This window comes from Pinus tabuliformis, chromosome J (assembly GCF_031772625.1).
Source record: "Pinus tabuliformis cultivar Carrire ecotype Pingquan chromosome J, CPIR1, whole genome shotgun sequence".
In the NCBI taxonomy this organism is placed as follows: Eukaryota; Viridiplantae; Streptophyta; class Pinopsida; order Pinales; family Pinaceae; genus Pinus; species Pinus tabuliformis.
In genome coordinates, this window is record NC_142295.1 from 1447969522 (window position 1) to 1447991119 (window position 21598).

Genomic DNA, 21598 nt, shown 5'->3' on the forward strand with positions numbered 1-21598 from the left:
ATTGAATGTAATCCTCTATCTACTCCATTGGAGAAGAAGTTTAGGCTAACATCAAAAGGCATTTTAGGATGGAACTAAATATAGACGCCTTTTGGAGTGTCCCATCTATTGTACCACTACTAAAATTGATATCCCATTTGCAACTAGTATGCTTTATAGTTATTAAAATCCTTATGACATAGATTGATGTGTTACTAAGAGAGTTCTACTTACATGAACAAAAATCAAGAATTTGGGCTTAGATATTCTAATATGGATAAATTCAAACTAGCTATATATAAATATTTAGAATTTAATGGAGAAAAGGAGAATATAATTTCTACTTTAGGATACCTCATGAGCCTTGGACAATAGCTATCTCTTCATGATCATGCAAATTTTTTATTTTAGTAAATTACACCACAGAGTTATAATATGTGACTATTGCAAAGGAAACAAAAGAGATTGTGTGACTGAAGAATGTACTACAGTATTTATAGGGGGGAGAGGTGAATGTTACTCCACTTCTAATTGGCAACAATTTCACAACTAGGTTGGCCAAGAACCCTAAATCCATGGTCAAATAAAGCATATCAACATGAAGCACCATGTAATTCAACATAACGTACAGGCTTGGATCGTTTAGTTGATACATTGTTCCATTAATGAGAAAGAAATAAATATCTTCATTAAAGTGCTTACATAGTAAGTTTTGAAAACTTACAAAGATATTTCAACTCACAAAGATATTTCAACTCACAAAGACTCATTTACATTAAGGGGAGAATGTTAGAAACCTAAGTAATTATAGTCTCTTGTAAATATTATTAATATTTATAAATATGAAGAGTTATGGGTGAATAGGAATATTCATTAGATCTCGTAAAAGATGAGTCAAATGTCCATATCTCAATGTACATGTTTATTACTCTTATTAATAAAAGGCATTCATGCTTTAGATTTATTCGAGGCCTACCAATTTATGATGTAACGAACTAAATTTATAATACTTTTCCATTCTAAGTAATTTATATGGATTTAGCCAAACAAAGTTAGAAATTCATCTATTTATTTGATATTTTAGTTCTTTGAGAAGTGTGTGCTCATTTTCTAACATTTTCTTTCATTTGTAAATTAACTCACTTTAGAGGTTATGGTTCAAAACATATGTCTTTGATGCCATTCCATAAGACACTTATTTCTATTCCCTTAACTCATCATGTAAATATGTCATTTATCTTTAAATAGGCTTTTCTAGAAACATATTAATGAAACAAATATAACTACATATCTAAATATGTTTAAATATGTAAATTGAGGCATTTTGTTAATCCAATTCTACTCAATCACAATAGTAATCTCTTATAGTAGTGATAATGTTTTTGTTGAGAAGGTCATTTAGAAGATTTTACATTTTCCTGCAAAGTATAGATAGATATATTTTAAAATATAGTTCTTCTTGCCAAATATATTTACAAAAATATAATTTATGAATAAGTAACATTTTATGAAAATTTATAATAATAATAATAATAATAATAATAATAATAATAATAATAATAATAATAATAATAATAATAATAATAATAATAATATCATTATAAAAGTCTATTATAACAAAAATACACGTTGTAACTTTTATATATATATATATAATCCAAAAAATTGCATGTTATTTTTATGTAAATTTACATGACATAATATATAGTAATTAAAATTATTTAATATTTTGTATAGTTATTAATGTATATTTATTAATGTATATTCTAAAATTTAATGAGGCAATTTAGTTATCGAATTTGAGTTTTTAGATGTTTGAAAAATTTAATATTCTACTCATCCAAAACATGTTTCTAGTTAATTACATTTTTCAATTTATAATGTTTTTAATATATGATATGGTTGCATTTGTTTTATTACATTAAGTTAACTAATTTTTATTTTTTTCTTTAAATTAAAATATTAATATTTCCTTTTAGTTTTTAAATGTATTTTTTTGGTTTTTAAATCAAGTTTTTTCTAATTAATTAAGAATGATGTGTTACTTACCCAATTTTATTTTAAATTTTAGCTAAATTACTTTAACCATTATTAAAATAAAATAGATTAAGTGCGATGTTGGAAACACATAATTATATATAGGTTTTCAAGTTATTTTGTTTGCATTGGGCATCATAGGTGAGATCACTATGTTAATTAATTAATTTCCATCTTTTAGTAGCTTGCATCATACTACCTACATTGAAATTTTCAAGACACATTAAATTAATAGTATCAAAATTCTGCACATATTAAAGTTAGTTATATATATATATATATATATATATATATATATATATATATATATATATATTTCTTGTAATGTTGAATCTCATTTAAAAAAAAAATAGATTGTATATATGTAAAATTAAAATAGATTTGATTTGATTGAAATATACAATGTACTTAATTTTCTTGTCATTGTTGTAAAATAAGAAATAAAACATTTTAACCAATAAAATTTCAAATAAATAAATCTTAATATTATTTAAAATATTAATTTTCAATTGATAATATTAAACTTTGAATAAACTTTAAATTTTCTTAATAATAAAAAAATAATAAGTAACCAATATAAAGCTCAATGCTTTATACACCAATACAATAACAATAAAAAAAAAAACCAAGATGTATATATTATTATCATCAGGTATGATATACACAAGTATCATAACAATAAAAAGGCCTATATATATTATTATGATCGCAATGCTAATTTTCAATCCTATTATAAAATTACACATAAAATGAGCTTTATACACAAATACAATAACAATAAAAAAAAAAAACCAAGATGTATATATTATTATCATCAGGTATGATATACACAAGTATCATAACAATAAAAAGGCCTATATATATTATTATGATCGCAATGCTAATTTTCAATCCTATTATAAAATTACACATAAAATATTAAAATTTAGAAAGTGATATGTAAATTTCATAAAATACAAATAATTATAATTTTATTAAATCATACATTTCATAGTACTTTAGATTACTTTGTCATCTATCTATATGATCATGCGTTGCGGAGTCAAAATAAAGCTAATGGCCTAAGTTTGAGAATAGTAATTCGATTTCTCTAAAGACACCAAACAATCTATTAAGCAAATAATAACTAATGTAAGTGAAAATCCTTTACCAGCGAAGCAAGCTGTTACAAAAGTGAAAATCCTTTTCCAGCGAAGCAAGCTGTTACAAACTACTATGCAAGCTGGGAACCATGTTGGGTTCCAGCATGATATAAATCATTCATGGCTTAATGGCTTAGTTACTTTATGGGTGACCCTTATCTGAAAAAAAAGCTGTTACAATCTACTATGCAAGCTGGGAACCATGTTGGGTCCCAGCATGATATAAATCATTCATGGCTTAATGACTTAGTTACTTTATGGGTGACCCGTATCTGAAAAAAAAAAGGAAAATAAAGAAGACACCCTTCTGCCCCATATTTTTAGAGGCTTCACACTATCCCTAACGAAATCGAATATTTGTGCCTAACATGTTAATGAAATTGTGTACTGCTATTGCTCTCCATTCATCCCACATGGTAGATAAGATCGAACAACCTACAACAAGACTAAAACCAAGAAAACAAGCTTTCTTTGTAATCACGAACTCTCCAACCTAATATTGATGATAATAAAAGTTACCCTCTGTGTCTTTTCAAGATTATATATAAGGTATATTTAACCGGAATGCTCATTTACCTTTTTCCACTTTATCACATGTCCATTGGCCTCTCATTATTCTTCCAAGTCATGCACATGCAACTTTCCTTTCGGTACATCATATCACAACTTTATAAAATAATTATAAGTATTAATATGAATTCATCATGCTTCAAAAGCTATCGAATAAAACTTTATTTTTATAATTAAAGCATATACAATTTTTTTATCACGTCATACAACACTTCATAGATCTATAAAATAATTAAAGTATACACAACTCCCCTATTACATCATAGATCATTTCACAACCTTATAGAATAATGATAAGCAAACGAACATTCATTATATCAATACAGGAAAACACTATACATGATGTATGATGATATTAGGCCACGGTCAAGTTAGGTCATGTTTTAATCCAAAAATATATGATTATGTCCTCTTTTTACACACATATATATATATATATATTCTTAACCAAAATATATATTTTTGGTTAAATTATTTTTCGTTTATTTTGTGTTTTTCATGGGGAATAGTGAATAATTTGATATAAATATTATGATACAAATTAATATAATAAAAAAAATGATAACGTAAAAAATAACAAGAGAAAAATTACTATTAGGCATACATGAATCTCTAGATTGTTTTCTATAGGGTTTATTTTATATTTCATTAATATGTAGTATAAATTTCACTTGCAATATATACTAGTTTTGATTGAGAAGAGCTTTGATTTTTATGACCATATTCTGGGTTAGAGAAGAGGCATAGTTGCAGGAGTCGCTAATAAAAAGAGTAACCAATGCAGATGGAGACTTTGTTACCTCCTAACCAAGGTTAAGGTGGGAAAAAATATACAGAAACCAGTGTATGGAACCAAGATTAAACTTTAGTTCTAGATACTTCTACCTTTAAATCTACTTGAAGGTTATGGCTTCTTACTCTAGTACTTTGAGCTCTGACAACTAGGTCGTAGTTTCCACTACACATTGATATCGCACCTAAATCTTAACTTTGATTTTTTGATCCCAAACATCATCATAACCATTTCATTTTAGGGTAAAAATGATCACACAACACTACACCTCATCTAGCTCACATTTACAATATTTAATCCCTCATTGGACCTTCACCAACTTATAGAGAACCCATTAATTTTTGATCTGTAAAATTTCATGGATATTTCACATAGTTCGTCACCATAAATCTGATGAAACGATATTTTAAAATTTGAAATCTAAGCTATTAAGGTTTTATTTGTCTTTAAATTTTTGGATCTGTAGATTACTACTAAATTCATATCCATGTAAACTAAAATTAAACAAAAAATATAAAACATCGAAAAAAAAATTCACAAATAGTGATTTGAAAAAATATATAACTTGGGAAACCTTTTCGGGAGAAAAACCCAACTTGAAGGTGAGGTTGCTCTGATCTCTTTCTTTGAATATATAATGGCTATGAGTACAACAAAGTAAGGCCTATGGCCCATGATCTACTAGAATGCACATATCATCTTTTTGTGCTCTCTCCCTATCCCTTTCAATTATTTTCCTTGTCTATTGAACAAAATGCACCAAAAACGAATGGAACCCCTTTTCCTCCTAGTGGCCTAGTTTTAACACAACTTGATAGCCTACTAGTGGTTACCTCAACTCTTATCCATAGTTATAATATAGACTCTTATAGAGTCTTATTCATCATAATCACGTGGCTAGACCCTTTTCCATGAATAATAGGGGCTAACGTGGCATACTCTTCAATTATGATGCACCTGAAAATAGGAAGGTCAACTTTCGAGCAGCATACTTTTGCATATGGACTCCAATTGAGACAATTATTATGTTGTTGGATAAGTATCTACGTGTAGAATATGAGAAAATTGGGTGCCACCAAAGCAGCAATGTTTTATCCCCAAAAAAATGCCTCAAAATACTCCCAAAACGTTTTAGACCCCAAATTTCCAAAATGGATCCCGCTGGTAAAAATGGTCTTGTGAGTTTATTCCTCCACGTTTTCCACTCTAAAAGCATCAAGATGAATAAAAAATAATATAATGATCCAATATGGACCATTTATCCTAGAATGGAAATGATCCATTTCTTCCAGAGAGAAATGGGAATACTAAACCAAGTCTTCCCTAATAAGGTGACCATCATCCACCAACTTAAAACTATGGAACACCCTAACCAATGTACCACCAATTCGTGTCCTTATAATCACTTCCTTAGTTTTGTTTTATGAATAGAAATGTTGAACACAATATTGGATCAAACAAATAGAACCATATCAAATAAACACACATGCAAGAAACAATGTCCCCATTATAATAATCATTAACTTAAAATGCCAGAGGAGAAGGATAATGATGCATTGTGCATTGTGAGAACCATAACTCCCTATCCCTTTGCAGTTGAATGAAAATATACCTAGTGTTATATGACATCTTAAATTTAATGAATAGTGATTTCGTGGAAATCATATGAAATATGAGGGATTTCCATTTACCTTAATTATCTACTTAATTTTGAAGTCAGAATTACCTGAAGTTCAACTCTCTTTATTAAGTGTTTACAAAATATAGAATAAATACATATTTGTAAATTCTTAAGCCAATGTAATAGTCATCTAAATAAGATGTGAAAGGAAAATGTTTTAGGGAGGAGTTTGATGGATAATGACCTTATGATGATTGATGAGGCCCCTTCCATTATTTCATTATGAATCCCTTTGTCCTTAACCATTATTAGACATTGATATATTTATGGTTGCTTCTATTTCATTGTTAACTACAATTCTAGGACCCAATGCACACCTTTTTTCTTTCATCGGGAGCCTATATGGTCCCCTCAAAATCTATTGCCCGTAGAATTTATGGTTATAGAATAAATTCTTTGTCCCTAGCCTTAAAGATGAAAAGAGAATGGACTCTCATCCACATAATTTTGTGCAAGGACTACAATGCAAACCTCACACTTTTGACCCGTACCTCTCAATTCCCCTCTCAGAACCTTAAGAGTTGAATGCCTATCATGAGGTCTTGAGGGAACACACATGAACTTGTGACATAGCATGTGGGTTCCATCATTTTACTACATATTAATGAATACCTCCATAATATTTTTGTGGGAATCCACTTCACATACAACTTTATATATATATATATATATATATATATATATATATATATATATATATATATATATATATATATATATATATATATATATATATATATATATATATAATGATCTTGGGTCTAGGATAAAATATTAAAATATATGATGCTACCAAACCAAGAATATAAACAAAGCTACTTTACTAAGAAGAATATAAGCAACAATAAATCTACTAGTGCACAAAATATAAACAAATTTTTACAATTTTTAGCCCAAATTCATTATATTAAACAACATATAATACAAGACTCTAGGGCTCCTGTACTAGGGACAATGGCCCTCACACATCCACTAGTACAAGAATACAAAATGGGGGCTTGGTTTCAGTCCATTGATAACCAATCTACCCTTAACAAGATACTCTAACCATCTAGCTAATGCATTTGACTCTCTCATCTCCTCTCGGTTGTACCTTGTACCTACCTGGTCCTTTGGCTCCTGATCGGCAGCTTCTGCCTCTATAAATGCTCCAAGTCCATCTACCCACTAAACCTCGGTTGTCCAATCTACTCACTACTTGATCGTTCGTCCATAAACACATCAACACATTGAGAGTCCTGTTGAGTTGTTCACAACTCCACTTGTGAACAACTCTCAAGTACCCATTGTTTCTCCTAAGCTACTTAGCGACTTCATCCCACTATGATCTTCATGTGTTGCTCCGACGAAGACCAACATAGGACACAGAGGGTTTCCACCTATCACTACAAGATGTACATCTCCCATAATGAACACGGTCTAGGAGGACTACCCATCATCTATTATAGATTTCCTTCTCCACACACAATTCTCGGGCTCCACAAATTTCTCCTAGTTGATCATACCCTTGAGCTCTAACAGTTGTCACTCTAGAAACCATCTAGGTCCATGAAGATGATGCACATCGGGCTCCAACTTGGGCACTATCATGCTATCCTCCAGCAAATCATAAATTTCCAATCCACGTCCACAGTTGGCCCACTCTCATGATACCCTCTAACAATCCATAAGTCACCAATCCTCGATGTAGCATTTTCTCCTAGATAGAAACACCGAGGAAACCCCTCCACATGGTTGCTAACAGACTTATTCAATCAGTCCTCTCCTAGGACACCTATTACTCCACTACGATATTTGCTCCTAGTTTGGGTATCTTAACACCCAAGGCCACCCCAACACATGGCTCCCACATTCTGCAATATAACTCCCATCCAAACTGATCCAAAACATGGCTCAGCCTTAAGGCAAACCTCACTCCAAGTTTGTTATCACGCTACTATCATTTACTGTTCCTGGTTAGGGCACTTACACGCTACAACAACCCTTATAACACCACCCAAACAACCCTCAAAAAACTATGGCTTCCCTTGATTTGTTGTGGTCTTCCCTTGGAGGACTCCTCACCTTCTTTGCTATTGTTTTGGGCATAAAACAACCCTCATCCCGCGCTAAGCAGATCTGTTACAGGTTGGTAAGTGTTGTGGCCTACCCACAGTGGCCTTCTCAAGGCTGTGACTCCCTCTTCCAAGGGTTCACCACCCACAAACGCCCTCAATACAAACCTGCATCTCTCCTTCTCATACTTGGCCATCCTGCAAGCATAAAAATGTCCCTGAATAGTCACAAGAAGCCTCCTACACAACCTCTTCTCCTCGTTGAGATACCCTTCTCCCTACGGCCTAAAAACAAAGGTCTCTCTCTCCTTGACTGAGTTAATCCACTCCTTCTTCATTTTCTTTGTTGCACCTTTGGATGTGTTTAAAATGATCCTCACTCACCTCATATTTATACATAAACATGAGGGATATGTATGGTGTCAACAAGTCTAATTTGGACACATGCCAACTTGCTCTTTTCTCCCAAATTAATCCACAACCACATATATTAACTTCAAAAATTCATAACTCCATTTCTACAACTCATAATCAAATAATCTTCGTTGCGTCGAATTCATCTCAACAAGAGCTATTTTCGCCATCCATCACATGTAGAAATGTCTTCATAATTTTAGCCCAAATCACGATAGGTGCAAAACTCCAAACTTGGTTTTGAAGCCCACAATGCCACTTGTAGAGCTCTTTCCTCAAAACCCTCCATCCACTGGACTTAGAGTATGTCCCAAATTACAAAAATCAACACTCCCAATATCTATAAATCTATTCTTCTTGAAACACCACTCCCAAACACACTACCTAACTTTATTATTTACAATTTAAAAACTCATTTTATAAAATAAAGTGATAATATATTGATTAAGGAAGTGAAGTCCCAATAATGCTTTTATTGGGATTGAATTTTTATTAGCAATACAATTTTTTTTTTCTCCCACTTATAAATTCTACTGCTGTGAATACATCATACGTATATTTTCCAGATTATTAAATATTATTTGTACTAATAAAATCATAAGCAACTTACTTTTTATAACACTATATATCTTATCGTAATTTCATTTCACCAAGGTGCCTTAACTCATAGTTACTCTTCATAGGGCTGATAAGGGTAATTGGAAATACGTTTCTTACCAAGGATAAGTTCAAGTTAAAACTTGATAACATCAAAGACTCGCTGGCAGGCATTTTGAATCTGATGAAGAATATGTACGAAAAGAGCGATGATGATATGATACAATTTAATTGAAACCCAGTTCACTTAAAATCTAGTTTAACTTAACCAATATCTAGAAATTTAGTCTCGTAAGAATACTAACCAATATCTATAAACATAATCACTTCAGAATACTAATTGTGCAATATCTGCACAATACAATCTATTAAAAATGCTTTTAATTTATATCTAATATATCATTTATTTTAATTTCGAAATATTTAATACATATTTATATAAGTTAATATTGTTGCAGTAAGACAACATCGTTTAATTAATAATTTTTATAATATGATTAGAATAAATTTATAATTTATATATATATATATATATATATATATATATATTTGAAAAAGTGGGAAATTGATAATTAAAACATATACTTATTTTTTTTATTAACAATTATATTTTTGATATAAAAAAAAAAAAAAAAACTCATGATAGCTTACAAACCATAACTATTATTTATTAAGATTATTAAGTCGAAGACATTTACTATTAATTGTAATTATTAGATTACCTAATTTTTAATGGACATAATGATTAAGAAGATATATTTTTTTGGTAAGATGTTTTTCTTAATAATATATCAAAATATCAAATTCAAAAGAAGATAAGATATATTTATTTGTAAATTTCAAACAAATAGTTTTATACACCAATTTAATATTTAAATTGATAATTATTTTCTTCTTTTTTTTGTAAGCTTGGCAGTACCTTTCTTTTCTATTAATCATATATAAGGCAAGTAACAAAATTATGTCGAGTGGCCTCAACCACTCTGAAAGAAACCATGTTTGTTGGCCACCAATCCACATCATATGCCATCCAAAACATTAACATTTTGAGCATGTCCATCCAATTTAAATAAGCTATTGTGTCTATTATATGTTTAAACATACTACTATTAATGTAGCTACTATCTCACAAGATCAATGTAACAAAACAACAAAAAAAATTCATAACTTCCTATTTTCTTAGCATTCTGTCAACTGATGATTCTATGGGAGCCGAGTCCTTAACACTTGACCATGGAATTTCATTCTACAGCAGGCTTTGAATTTGTTTTTCCATGCAGCCAAGGTGAACATTTTGGTGGTATTGTTGCACCTGTACTGCCTGGATCTCCCGTTGAATATATTTTAAGTTGGGCTCCTCTTACTGCGTTTCCGGTTCATCCTCAACATTCCTAGTAAACATCATTGATTTTTCCAATGAGTTCTTCATAACCCAGTACAGCTGGATTGTTTGTTTGAAGAGAGTTTGCCTACCTCGGGTGTTTACTGGGTCCAAGAGCAAGGGTTCCCAATCCTCTGCTCGAAGGGACTATGTCATGGCCTTCCCTTTCAATTTTGTCACCCACGACAAAATTAGGGACTTGACCTATGCTGGAGTTCCTCCACTGTAGGAATGCATGAGTTTTGCATATTTTCCTCTCGTGAGTTCCTGCCCCTCTTCTGTTGGGTTTTACTGGTCGAGACTAGCAATGTTTTCACTTTGTTGTCATTTTGTTGACAGTTGCAGCGATGCCCTCTTTTCCTTAGCCCCACTTTTTCCTTCGCCATGTTTCCTTCAATTAGAGTTTCCTTCAACCACGGGAACTCCCAGGCTCTTGCCTTGTCCCAAAGCAGAAGTACCGAAGTCAGAGGGAGAAGAAGATTAGATGAACCTGAAAGACTAATGTATGCAGAAAAGTTAAAAGCAAACCAAATGTCAGTGTTTCCATCCATCCATTCCCTATGGAGCACAATTATTGTGTCGTGTTTCCTAGTCTGAGGAGTGAACCCCAATTCCCCCCAACCCCTTCATCAGTTACCTACATCGTCTCTGTACCCAGACTTAGGTAAATTCCCTCTCTCTGGCTCACTATTCTTCCCTTGGTCCAGCCAAATCTCTAGCTCCATGGATTAAGCCCCGCCACGAACGAATTGATAGACTCACAAGTGTTGGGACACTCCGGTATTAGGATACACATGACAGACCAAACCCTAACTGACTTGACAAAGCCGTTGATGTTTGGGGACCTCAGCTCACCATTCATGCCCCTATGGACCTTAAAATTGCTAAAAAACTTGACCTTGATGGGATTGACAGACAGGTTGGTAAAGGGTGTGCTCAATTTTGATTGCATTCCCTCCCTCTAGCTTTTCATTTTACCTCCAACCCAGCAAGTCCACTGGCTCCAAAACTTTAACAACACCATTGCAGAATTGACAGTCGCATGGGTATTAGGGTCCCTCGAATCCCCTTTCATGCCCCATTGGGCCAAATGTTTGTCGAGAGACCAAAAAGCGCTGACTGGTTAGAAACAATGGTTTTAGAGGTCCACGATTCCCCATTCCTAACCCACTAGATCATAAGATTACGTGAAGACCAAACAATAATAGACTAAACAACCATACAAGTAATATGAACCCCGGAGTCCCTATTCTTCTGTCTTTGGCCAAGAAATTTTATGGGCGACCGCAGGCTCTCAGAATTGCTTCGATCCTGTCCAGGTCCTAGACACTTGGTTTTCAACCCGAGTTCCAAGAGCAGACCCAAACCCTCCATGCATGCCCCTTTGAACCAACCAATTGCCATATAACACTAAAATTAAAATGTCGGGCGTCAACAACAGTGAACTGAACCAAATTATACTGGAAACATGCAGAACCATCAACAATATTTGCCAATCTAGCCTCCTTTCTTGCAGCATAGTCTCCCTATCTAAAAAAAGGAGGGCTTGAAATATGTATTAGTGTCCTTGTCTAGCAGAAGCTCCGTTGGCGTCTTTGTGCTGGTGGCATCGATCTGTCCTTCCGCAAGCAAATCACACCACCTTGTTACCAGTCTCGACTCCCGTGGGTAAGCTCCTCCACAGATTGTGCATGAAAACAATGATTGTCCTCGCCACCTTTCTCATCTTTATTCCTCCTTCCTTTGTCGTTTTTCTACCCAATGTAGCTGCCAGTTGTGGTCATCCTCTCCAAGTTTTTATTACCACGTGCATGTGGAGTCGTTGGGTGGGTTGCTCGCCTGCGCTGTCCTCCGTCCTCTTACACATGTCAACAATCCACGTGGGGATATCCTATCCCATCACACCCTGATCGGGGTAAAATTAAAAGATTATTATTTAAATTTAAAAAAATAATATTTTTATCTTTTATATGTTTCTTTTTCAAAATCATAAATTTATAATAATAATGATAATAATGTGAATGTAGATAAACATCATCACTATGAACATTACATTTTGTTAGGGTCCTATAATTTATAGGATCTCAAGGTGATTCAGTATTTTATCTCAAAAAATATCATATTGTAAATAATTGTCAATCTTCATATGATTTCCTGGTTGATAACATCCATGAGAAGTTTCTTAAATTTCCAATAGAGCAAGTGTTTAAGTACACTTCAATTTTAGTTTATATGTTTCTATATTATCAAGCCGACAAGTTCAGTTTTTCCATGCAAAATCTAGATGAAGAGGGAAACCAACAATCAGTTATATTTTGGACATATTTAGTGATGAAAGAGTAGCAAGAATTCTCTTATAAATCGTTCATTGAAGAGTTTTTTCACCAAACTATGAATATCCTAAACAACTCAAAACAACCGAGAATCATTGAAGACATCAAAAGAATTCTACATTTGACATATTAGCCAAGACTGGAGACTAGTATTTATACCAGAATTACACGGAAAACATAATTTATGGATTCGAGTTAGCACCATACAAAATCCCAAAATAACTTCCCATGAGGATTTTTGACCTTGAATATATCAAACCAATGCTAAACTCAGATGTTATTCACTTTTTGGTGGCAAAGAAGAAGTCCCAGTTTGGGATAAAGACAAAGGTGGTCCCTTTCATATGCAACACTAGGTCAGCAGGAGGAGAAGCAGAGAAAATCATTAAATAGATGAAATTCATCATGAGTTTAACATGGTCTTATGACCATTGGGGCATCATTTCTAAGCTGATATTAGAAAGCAAAACTACTCCATATATCCATACCCCAAGACCTAAGATAGAGAAATATGTGAACCGTTGAGAATGGAAGAGAATACATTATAGGTAGTTGAAGAGAAAATTTTTCTAATTTGAATTTACAGACTCCCACTCCTCAAGAGAAAACAAGTAAAAGACAGAGAGAAGAGGGATCAAAATCAACAACAGGAACTGAGGCCAAGGATTTCAGAATTAGTTACAGGAAAAGAGCGAAGGTAACTCCTAGGACAGATGTAGAAAAGAAGGTAGATGATCAAGTTGCCATCATAATTGGAGGAACAACAACTACAAGTAGCAAGTTTGATACATCTCCTACTAGAAATTCATTATCACAAGGTAAAAACAATACAAAGCTAGCTTCACAAATGTCCAAGAAGAAAAGGAAAAAATGAAATTCTTAAGAACAACACCTACAATCAGTTTTGGAAGAAAACTTTCGATTCACAGAGCAGCCTATTATCAGTTTTTGATAAAGAACACGGAAATATGTGGATGGCCTTCCTTCAGACCCAAATTCCACATCCTAAGACACCAGCAGATTAAAAGAGCACATCGTTTGAATTCAGCACCAAATATATCCACCCCATTGATTCAATGGAGATGCATAAACAAACTGGTGAGATGATTTCCTCTACCTTAACTAATATTGCCATGTCATTGTCAAAACTGTAGGTTTTACATGCAAACATTCATTCCCAGTTAAAATGGAGAAGATATCTTCGTTAAACAAGGATAATAAGATCAAATCTTTGGACTATTTGGTAATTAAGATAGGATATGATCCTAAACATATAATTTTTTCAAAGGAGATCATTAAGAAGAAAAATATTGACATTTCAACATTGAGAAAGTGACTGAAACTACCAGCCACAGAGGATCCATTGACTATAGATATTGAAGAAAATGAGACACAGAAAGATGACATGATGAATTTAATCATGGAAAGAATGTTTAGATCAGAAAGATGGAGGTAGAAATGGATAAAATGATCAAAGAGAAAGAACAAAGTCAAAGGGTAGCCACAGTCCCCCTGGATGCAATACCCATCACTCAAATCCCAGCTACAGGGACTACAACTGCTGCAACCTCTTCAAATCAAGCTACAGGTGTTGAGCAGTGACAAAGACGCTGGAAAATAAGTTAATCCAATCGTAAGAAATTAAGGATTTTCCTGGGTAGCTCAAAGCTCTACGAGAACAAAAATCCAGAATCGAAGCTTCTCATTTGGTTGAAGTACAAAAGTCATAAAGGCTACTAGAGAGGATACAAAAGATGGATACAACAATTGGTCAAACCTTGGACCAATCCAAGAAAACCATTTGGATGGATATTTTGTACTCCATGAATGAGATTTGGCCATGCATCCAAATCATTTTTGAACAGAAGTAACTGATAGAAAATACCACTAAAACCATTACTGAAGTAAGGGGGAAGATGAGAGACATGCCTACAGAAGCTTCCAACATCATCAAATTCTTGAATTCAAAGAATAAGTATGAACTTGAAGAGTTAGGAATTAATGACAAGATTACCACCATCTTGGAAGTCAAGAAGTTTTTAACTAAAAGAAATATCATTACTCAAGTGGAGGAGAAATGTGAAGCATTAGAGTTGGTTCTCAACAGATTCTCCAACAGGATTGAAACATTAAAAAAGAAAGGATTACCCAGTATATATGTGATTATTGACAAATTGATTACTCAAGAAGATTTTGTGATAAAGATAAAGCAAGTGGGCAGAAACAATACTAAATTCAATGGTATAAAAGGCAGCATGATAGCTAGAGCATTCATAGAGACAATGGGAAATGTCTCCTTTATCCACCATAAGGTAAAACCATCTTCCAAGTAAAGCCAACATTTGCAAAGTATATTGAGGTTGATAAGATTTACCAAAGGGTAATTATGCTAACCATTCCAGATGAAAAAAGGTGGGAGAAACTATGTGATCTATTGGATTAAAAAGCAACTCGAATACAGTGAGAATGTTAGCCAGCGTATCATAATTATAGGCTGATTCAGCAATCGAATCCTCCAAAATAGAGCCACCTTTTCATGGAGTTGTCTACCTTTCCTATGATTCTATAGAAGATTGATTTTATAGTTTTATAATGCTAATAATACACTGTGAGTTGAGACAACGATTTTGTAATCATTTTCTAATTACTTTATAAATACGTCATAGTTTGAAGTATTATAGGTTGATTGTTGAATATAATTTCCTCTGCGAATTGTAATTTTGTAGTTGTTGGAAGCATCAATAATACAAGGACATTCTTCACAGGATTCATGTGGTCTACAAATTTATGATGTTTCTTCTTGTTCATGTGTTTAATCATTGTCTATTTTCTCTGTTATTTTTGAAAAGCTTAATTACATGACAGAAACTGTGACAAATAGGATATGTTACTCAGAACACCCTATTCTAGTTGTTAGTGATTTATATGTTTTCCACTCAAGTCAAATTAAGGAATCCTTCATTGCTCCTTAGTTTCTACTCAATCTTACATTTCTTCTGTTTCATGATCCATTTAAAATTCTCAAAGATCCAACTAGTGCAACCTAGCTTTCCTTGTGAAACTCCTTTAAAGTTTGATGCAATCTAGTTAATCTTTAGAGTCCATAACCCAGTGGAATTATAAAAATTTAATCAACCAAACAATCTGATAAAAAACAATAGGTACAATAATAACTAACTTAAAAATTCACATAAATCATAGCTAAATTTTACAGAGATCCCTCTTTGAAGCTGGCAGGGCTAGATCCCAGCTTCCAAAATGGTTTTGATGTTGTCCTATGTGTTTACTCCCTCAACCTCAAAAATACACAAGACAACACATTCAAACAAATTAAATTAATAGTCCATTAACTAATACTAAGTAGAATCACTAATAGTTAAAGAGAGAATCACCGAATACATAAATAGATTCAGCACCTTGAAAAACCTCTTGGACAGTAAAATTATGCAAATTAAACTCATGCTTTTAAAATTCTTCTGCGTATTTTGATTAAAATTAATAAAAAAACTACTGTAAAAAATCATTCCATTAAAAAGATAAGTTCCAAGTAAATATTATTATCTTCTATATCTATTTCCTTTTTGAAATATATATATATATATATAGATATTTATATTCCTTGTTATGAAAACGCATAATAAATAAACTATAAATAAACACCAGTACTACCCACATTATTGTTAAATAAATTAGATAAATTATTCATTAATTAATACCATACAGTACAATCAGGAATAGTGAAGAGATAAGTTCCAAGGAAGTCGAATATATATTTTCGTTTCACTAAAACAAAGTTACATCTATATAGTTTAGCCAACATACCCTGAACGCTGTAAATACTTTGGGCACCGACAATAGTTTAACATAGAACCAGAAACCACATGGATCTGTTCACTCCAACGGATCGCAATCATATATCTTATAGCCCATAAAAAGCAGAACATAATTATTACAATAATAAAATTCTCCAAGTTTAATCTGATTCTCTCCTTCAGCAACATTCCTCGCACAGAAAACAGCAGCACATAGCCGCAAGGCTGCAGATCCACAGAAACAAATAAATAACAGAAAACCCTAACAAAAAGACAAATTCATACATGTAAAGATTACTAAAGAAAAATTTGAATTAAATTCATACCATCCTTCAATGAATCCCTTCTCTCCTCTCTGCTGCGTTTTGACAGGCTGTTGTTCAGCCTGCTGAGGCTGAGGAGCTTGGGTGGGATACCCTAAGTGTTCACAAGAAAGGTAATTGAATGAAAATGAAAATTAATGGTTAAAAAATAGATAAGAGCCTAGAGTTTCTTCGCAGTTTAATTAGCTATAACCAGTGTTATGAAGTATTATATAAATGATGAGAATTCAAGATACAAGAAAGTAATTGAATGAAAATGAAAATTAATGGTTAAGAAATAGTTAATAGCCTAAAGTATATTGGAAGTTTAATGAGGTATAACCAGTGTTACCAAGTATTATATAAATGATGAGAATTCAAGATTAAAAAATATGAAAAAAAACAACAACAACAAAAGTGAAAATACTCCAAAACCTGGAGGAGGATTTCCCTGGGAGAAGCTTGCAGGTAGTGGTGGAGACCTGTTGTCAGCCATTGTGCGCTTCTTTAGGACTAACTTTCAAGCCTTCAAATCACAGGAAGAGCGATGATGATGAATTTATGAGCCTTCAACTCACAGAAAGAGAGACCGATGAATTAATTTGTGTAATTGGATTGCTTAAATCTGCCTCTTGAATATAAATAGTGATAAAAGGTACAGGGGAGAGCGCAGAAGTCGTAAAGTGAAAGCGAATCTGATTATTTACGCACCGACATTTTACAGGTAAAATCAGTGAAAAACGTCGTGTAACACGCGAAAAGTAAAGTCGTAGGCCCCGGTTTCTTAATCCACAGACATCTCTTTGTTCGTCTCACCTTCTTCGGCTGATTATTTTATTACGCATTTCCACCTGTTCGGAATAATTTTGATTCGTTCACACCGGTAAAGTAAAAAGCTTGTTGTAAAACACTGTGTCGTTATCAGCATTTATATATACGATATCCGATTTTCCAGTATTATTGGATGATATCCTAAATATATTCATATTTACTATATCCGAAATCTAATAGATTTTCTAATTTATAATCCGATGATGATATCCGAATATGTTCCATATTTATATTTATATTTCTGTTCCGAATTAGTTTTCCATAGTATTATATATATATGAATTATATTAGAGAAATTGGTAAATGGGTTGGATTCATATACATGAATTATGTTTGAAAACACACTGGTTTAGTAAGAAAAAACATTATTTATATAACTTTACAACTGTGTATACATGTGGCTTTGAAAGGAGAACTTCATCACTCATATAAGTATACATAACTTATAGGTCCACACAAAAAGGATTTCAACTAAGATCATAACTTTATCGAACTCAAACTGGTTTACATAAAATTAGTTAATCATAGGAAAGTCTTATTCTTATTCTTGATCGATGTTGAAAATTTTCACTCATCATTGTGAACACCGCAAAAAGAAAGTTAGAATAATGATAGTAAAATGTTCAACAGAAAGTGGGGTATTTCAAAAATTATATGTCCAAAATATGGGGCGTTTTAAAAGTACAGGTAGTATAGTACAAAAGCAATTTGAACTTGATTTTTAACAATGAAAATTTCCATATACCAAATGTTTATCTATATTTTTATTTATATAGTTTCTGATAGAAATATTTGTTTTTTATTTTATTTTTTATTTTTTTAATATTTGTTTTGTAAATTAAAATTTGTTAAATAATGTTTTTTTTGAATTATATTTTGTAAATATTAAATAAAATAAAAATTTTAATTTTTTAATTATATATCTATATATATAATAAAAAAATAAAAAACAATCTATCATAAAAGCTTACACATACCTTACACATAAAACAACTTAAAACTTTACACATAAAACAACTTAAAACTTTACACATAAGCGACTGAACCATTCAAACTAATTAAATTTATAAAAAAATTGTATCCAATTAAATGATTAAATCATCTCTTAATTACAATATTTATTATTATATTATATTAATAAAGATATAAGTTTTAGTTAAACTATCTCACTTTGATTTACATATGAGGCAACTAAACCATTCAAACTAACCGAATTAATTAAAAATCGATATCAAATGATTAATTTTTTTTTTAATTACAATATTTATTATTATATTAATTTAATAAAATAATAAGTTTTTTTAAACACTTTGCTGGAATGTTTTATAAAGTAAAGAATCAATGTTTATGTATTATAATAATCTTAAAATTAGCGAAACAAATGAGGATTAAATTTGCATAGATAAAAATCATGTTACATAATATAATAAAAATAAATTTTAATGTTTTTATATATGAGAAACTTGATGACAATAGACTCCTATTTATACTTAAAAGTTGACCATGATAAAGTGAGAAACTTGATGTACCAATTACATCTACAAATTGTAAAAGTTAACAATAAAGTGATAGACTTGATGTACGTATATACAAAGTAAACACGGTAGGTGAAACATACTCTACGATTTGACCACACTTATTGTGCAAGTTATCAAATAAATGGACAAGGTTTTTGGGGGCAATCGCAAAGGGAAAGGATCGGATTTGTTCAAAGGAAGAGTGATCATGGCAGCGAAGGAAGGTTGGTTTAAAATGGAAGGTATGTATACGTGATAATAATCAACAAGTCGCTGCGTTGCGGACGGTATACCTGCCCAATAAGGATTAACACCTGCTATCTGTTGCAAGGATTAATGCACATCCACAGATGGTGACACAGCTCTAAAGATATCATGCAAATAAAAGGCTATCGGCAAATATAAGTTTTCAGCAATAGTGGTTAAACATAAATTTTCAGCAATAGTGGTTTGTTTTGTATTTCCTAGATCAAATTGTTTTGTATTTCCTAGATCAAAAAGTTTCTTTAAAGACAACTCCTTTCCTAGATTGGATTGCAATATATTGCTGACTGGGTTGTGTTCTACGTGCAGCAAATGAGCTAACATGTACTTTGGAAATTATGGACGACACTACCAGACTGCATTTAAATGAAGTAATTGGAAATTGTATATATCTGACTGCATTTAAATGAAGTAATTGGAAATTGTATATATCTAGGAATTACAGGTGGATTATGTACGACACTACCAGACTGCATTTAAATGAAGTAATTGGAAATTGTATATATCTGGGAATTACAGGTGGTTTGTTTTGTATTTCCTAGATTGGATTGCAATATATTGCTGGGTGGGTTGTGTTCTACATGCAGTAAATGAGCTAACATGTACTACTTTGGAAATTATGGACGACACTACCAGATTGCATTTAAATGAAATAATTGGAAATTGTATATATCTGGGAATTACACGGGAATTTTATGAGGTTTCCTATCTTGCCTATGCAAGACTGCATTTAAATGAAATAATTGGAAATTATATACATCTTGGAATTACACGGAAATTTTATGAGGTTTCCTATCTTGCTTATGCAAGGTTATTGTGTTGTTACCAGAGGCAAGGTTATTGTGCTGTTACCATTTATTTGTACGTGAAAAATAAATGAAATATGTATTTCTAAAAATATTAATTAATTTAATATATATACCACTCCGTATGAATGAGGAAAGATGTATTTGTAAAAATATTAATTAATTTGTTATGAATTAGGAAAGATGTATTTGTAAAAATATTAATTAATTTGTTATGAATCAGGATAGATGTATTTATAAAAATATATATTAATTAATTTCACATGATTGTTATGAATCAGGAAAGATGTATCTGTAAAAATATAAATATTAATTAATTTCACATGATATACAACCATATACAATGCTGGTTTCATGTAAATTGTATTAATTTCACATGATATACAATGATATGCAACGCTGGTTTCATGTAAATTGTCATGTAAATTGTTGTATTACAGTAAAATTGATGCTGATTATGAATCTCATTCATGTAAATTGTTGTATTTGCATATAAATATTGTTATGTAGATTGTTGTATTTGCATATAAATATTCATTTTTTAAAATTCATTTAAATCATTTTATTTATATAGAATTCACATATTGTTAAATTTTAAATCAATCCAAAACTTTTATATTCATATAAAATTTATTTATGGTAAAGGATGATTAATCATCGACTCTTTTAACCAAAATTTCATTCATGAATTTACCTATATAACAATATAACAATTTCTCCTATATAACAATATAACAGTTTCTCAATTGTCATGGTACAATTTCCATGACAATTTCCCAATTTTAATTTGGTGAAGTTGCTTAATCAATGAATGAATGGAGTAAAAAAAACGCAAAGGTGAAGTTGTTCAATCAATGAATGAAGTAAGTAAAAAAACACAAAGAACATGTGAAAATGTAAAATATTTTGCTAAGATTGATTGCTATCATCTTACAATCATCCAATATTAATTGATTCTAAATTAAATTAAATAATAGTTGAGTTGATGAATAAATGAATGAAGCAGAAAAAACACAAAGACTATATCCTCCGCTGGTTGTAGCCACATTCGGTCATTGAAAATATAAATAATGTGTCCTAAATTG

The 21598-nt window shown here is 31.6% G+C and overlaps 1 protein-coding gene across 1 annotated transcript; it reads right to left on the reverse strand.

The window, feature by feature from the left end:
* Positions 1–16731: 16731 nt before the first annotated feature.
* Positions 16732–17733, reverse strand: LOC149232818 (protein CYSTEINE-RICH TRANSMEMBRANE MODULE 12-like). Its single transcript, XM_089376580.1, has 3 exons — positions 17531–17733; positions 17120–17210; positions 16732–17018 (listed from the first exon to the last, which is right to left on the reverse strand). The coding sequence occupies exons 1-3, from the start codon at positions 17589–17591 to the stop codon at positions 16973–16975; spliced, it is 198 nt and encodes a 65-aa protein (XP_089232706.1). The 5' UTR covers positions 17592–17733; the 3' UTR covers positions 16732–16972.
* Between the last annotated feature and the right edge of the window lie 3865 nt (positions 17734–21598).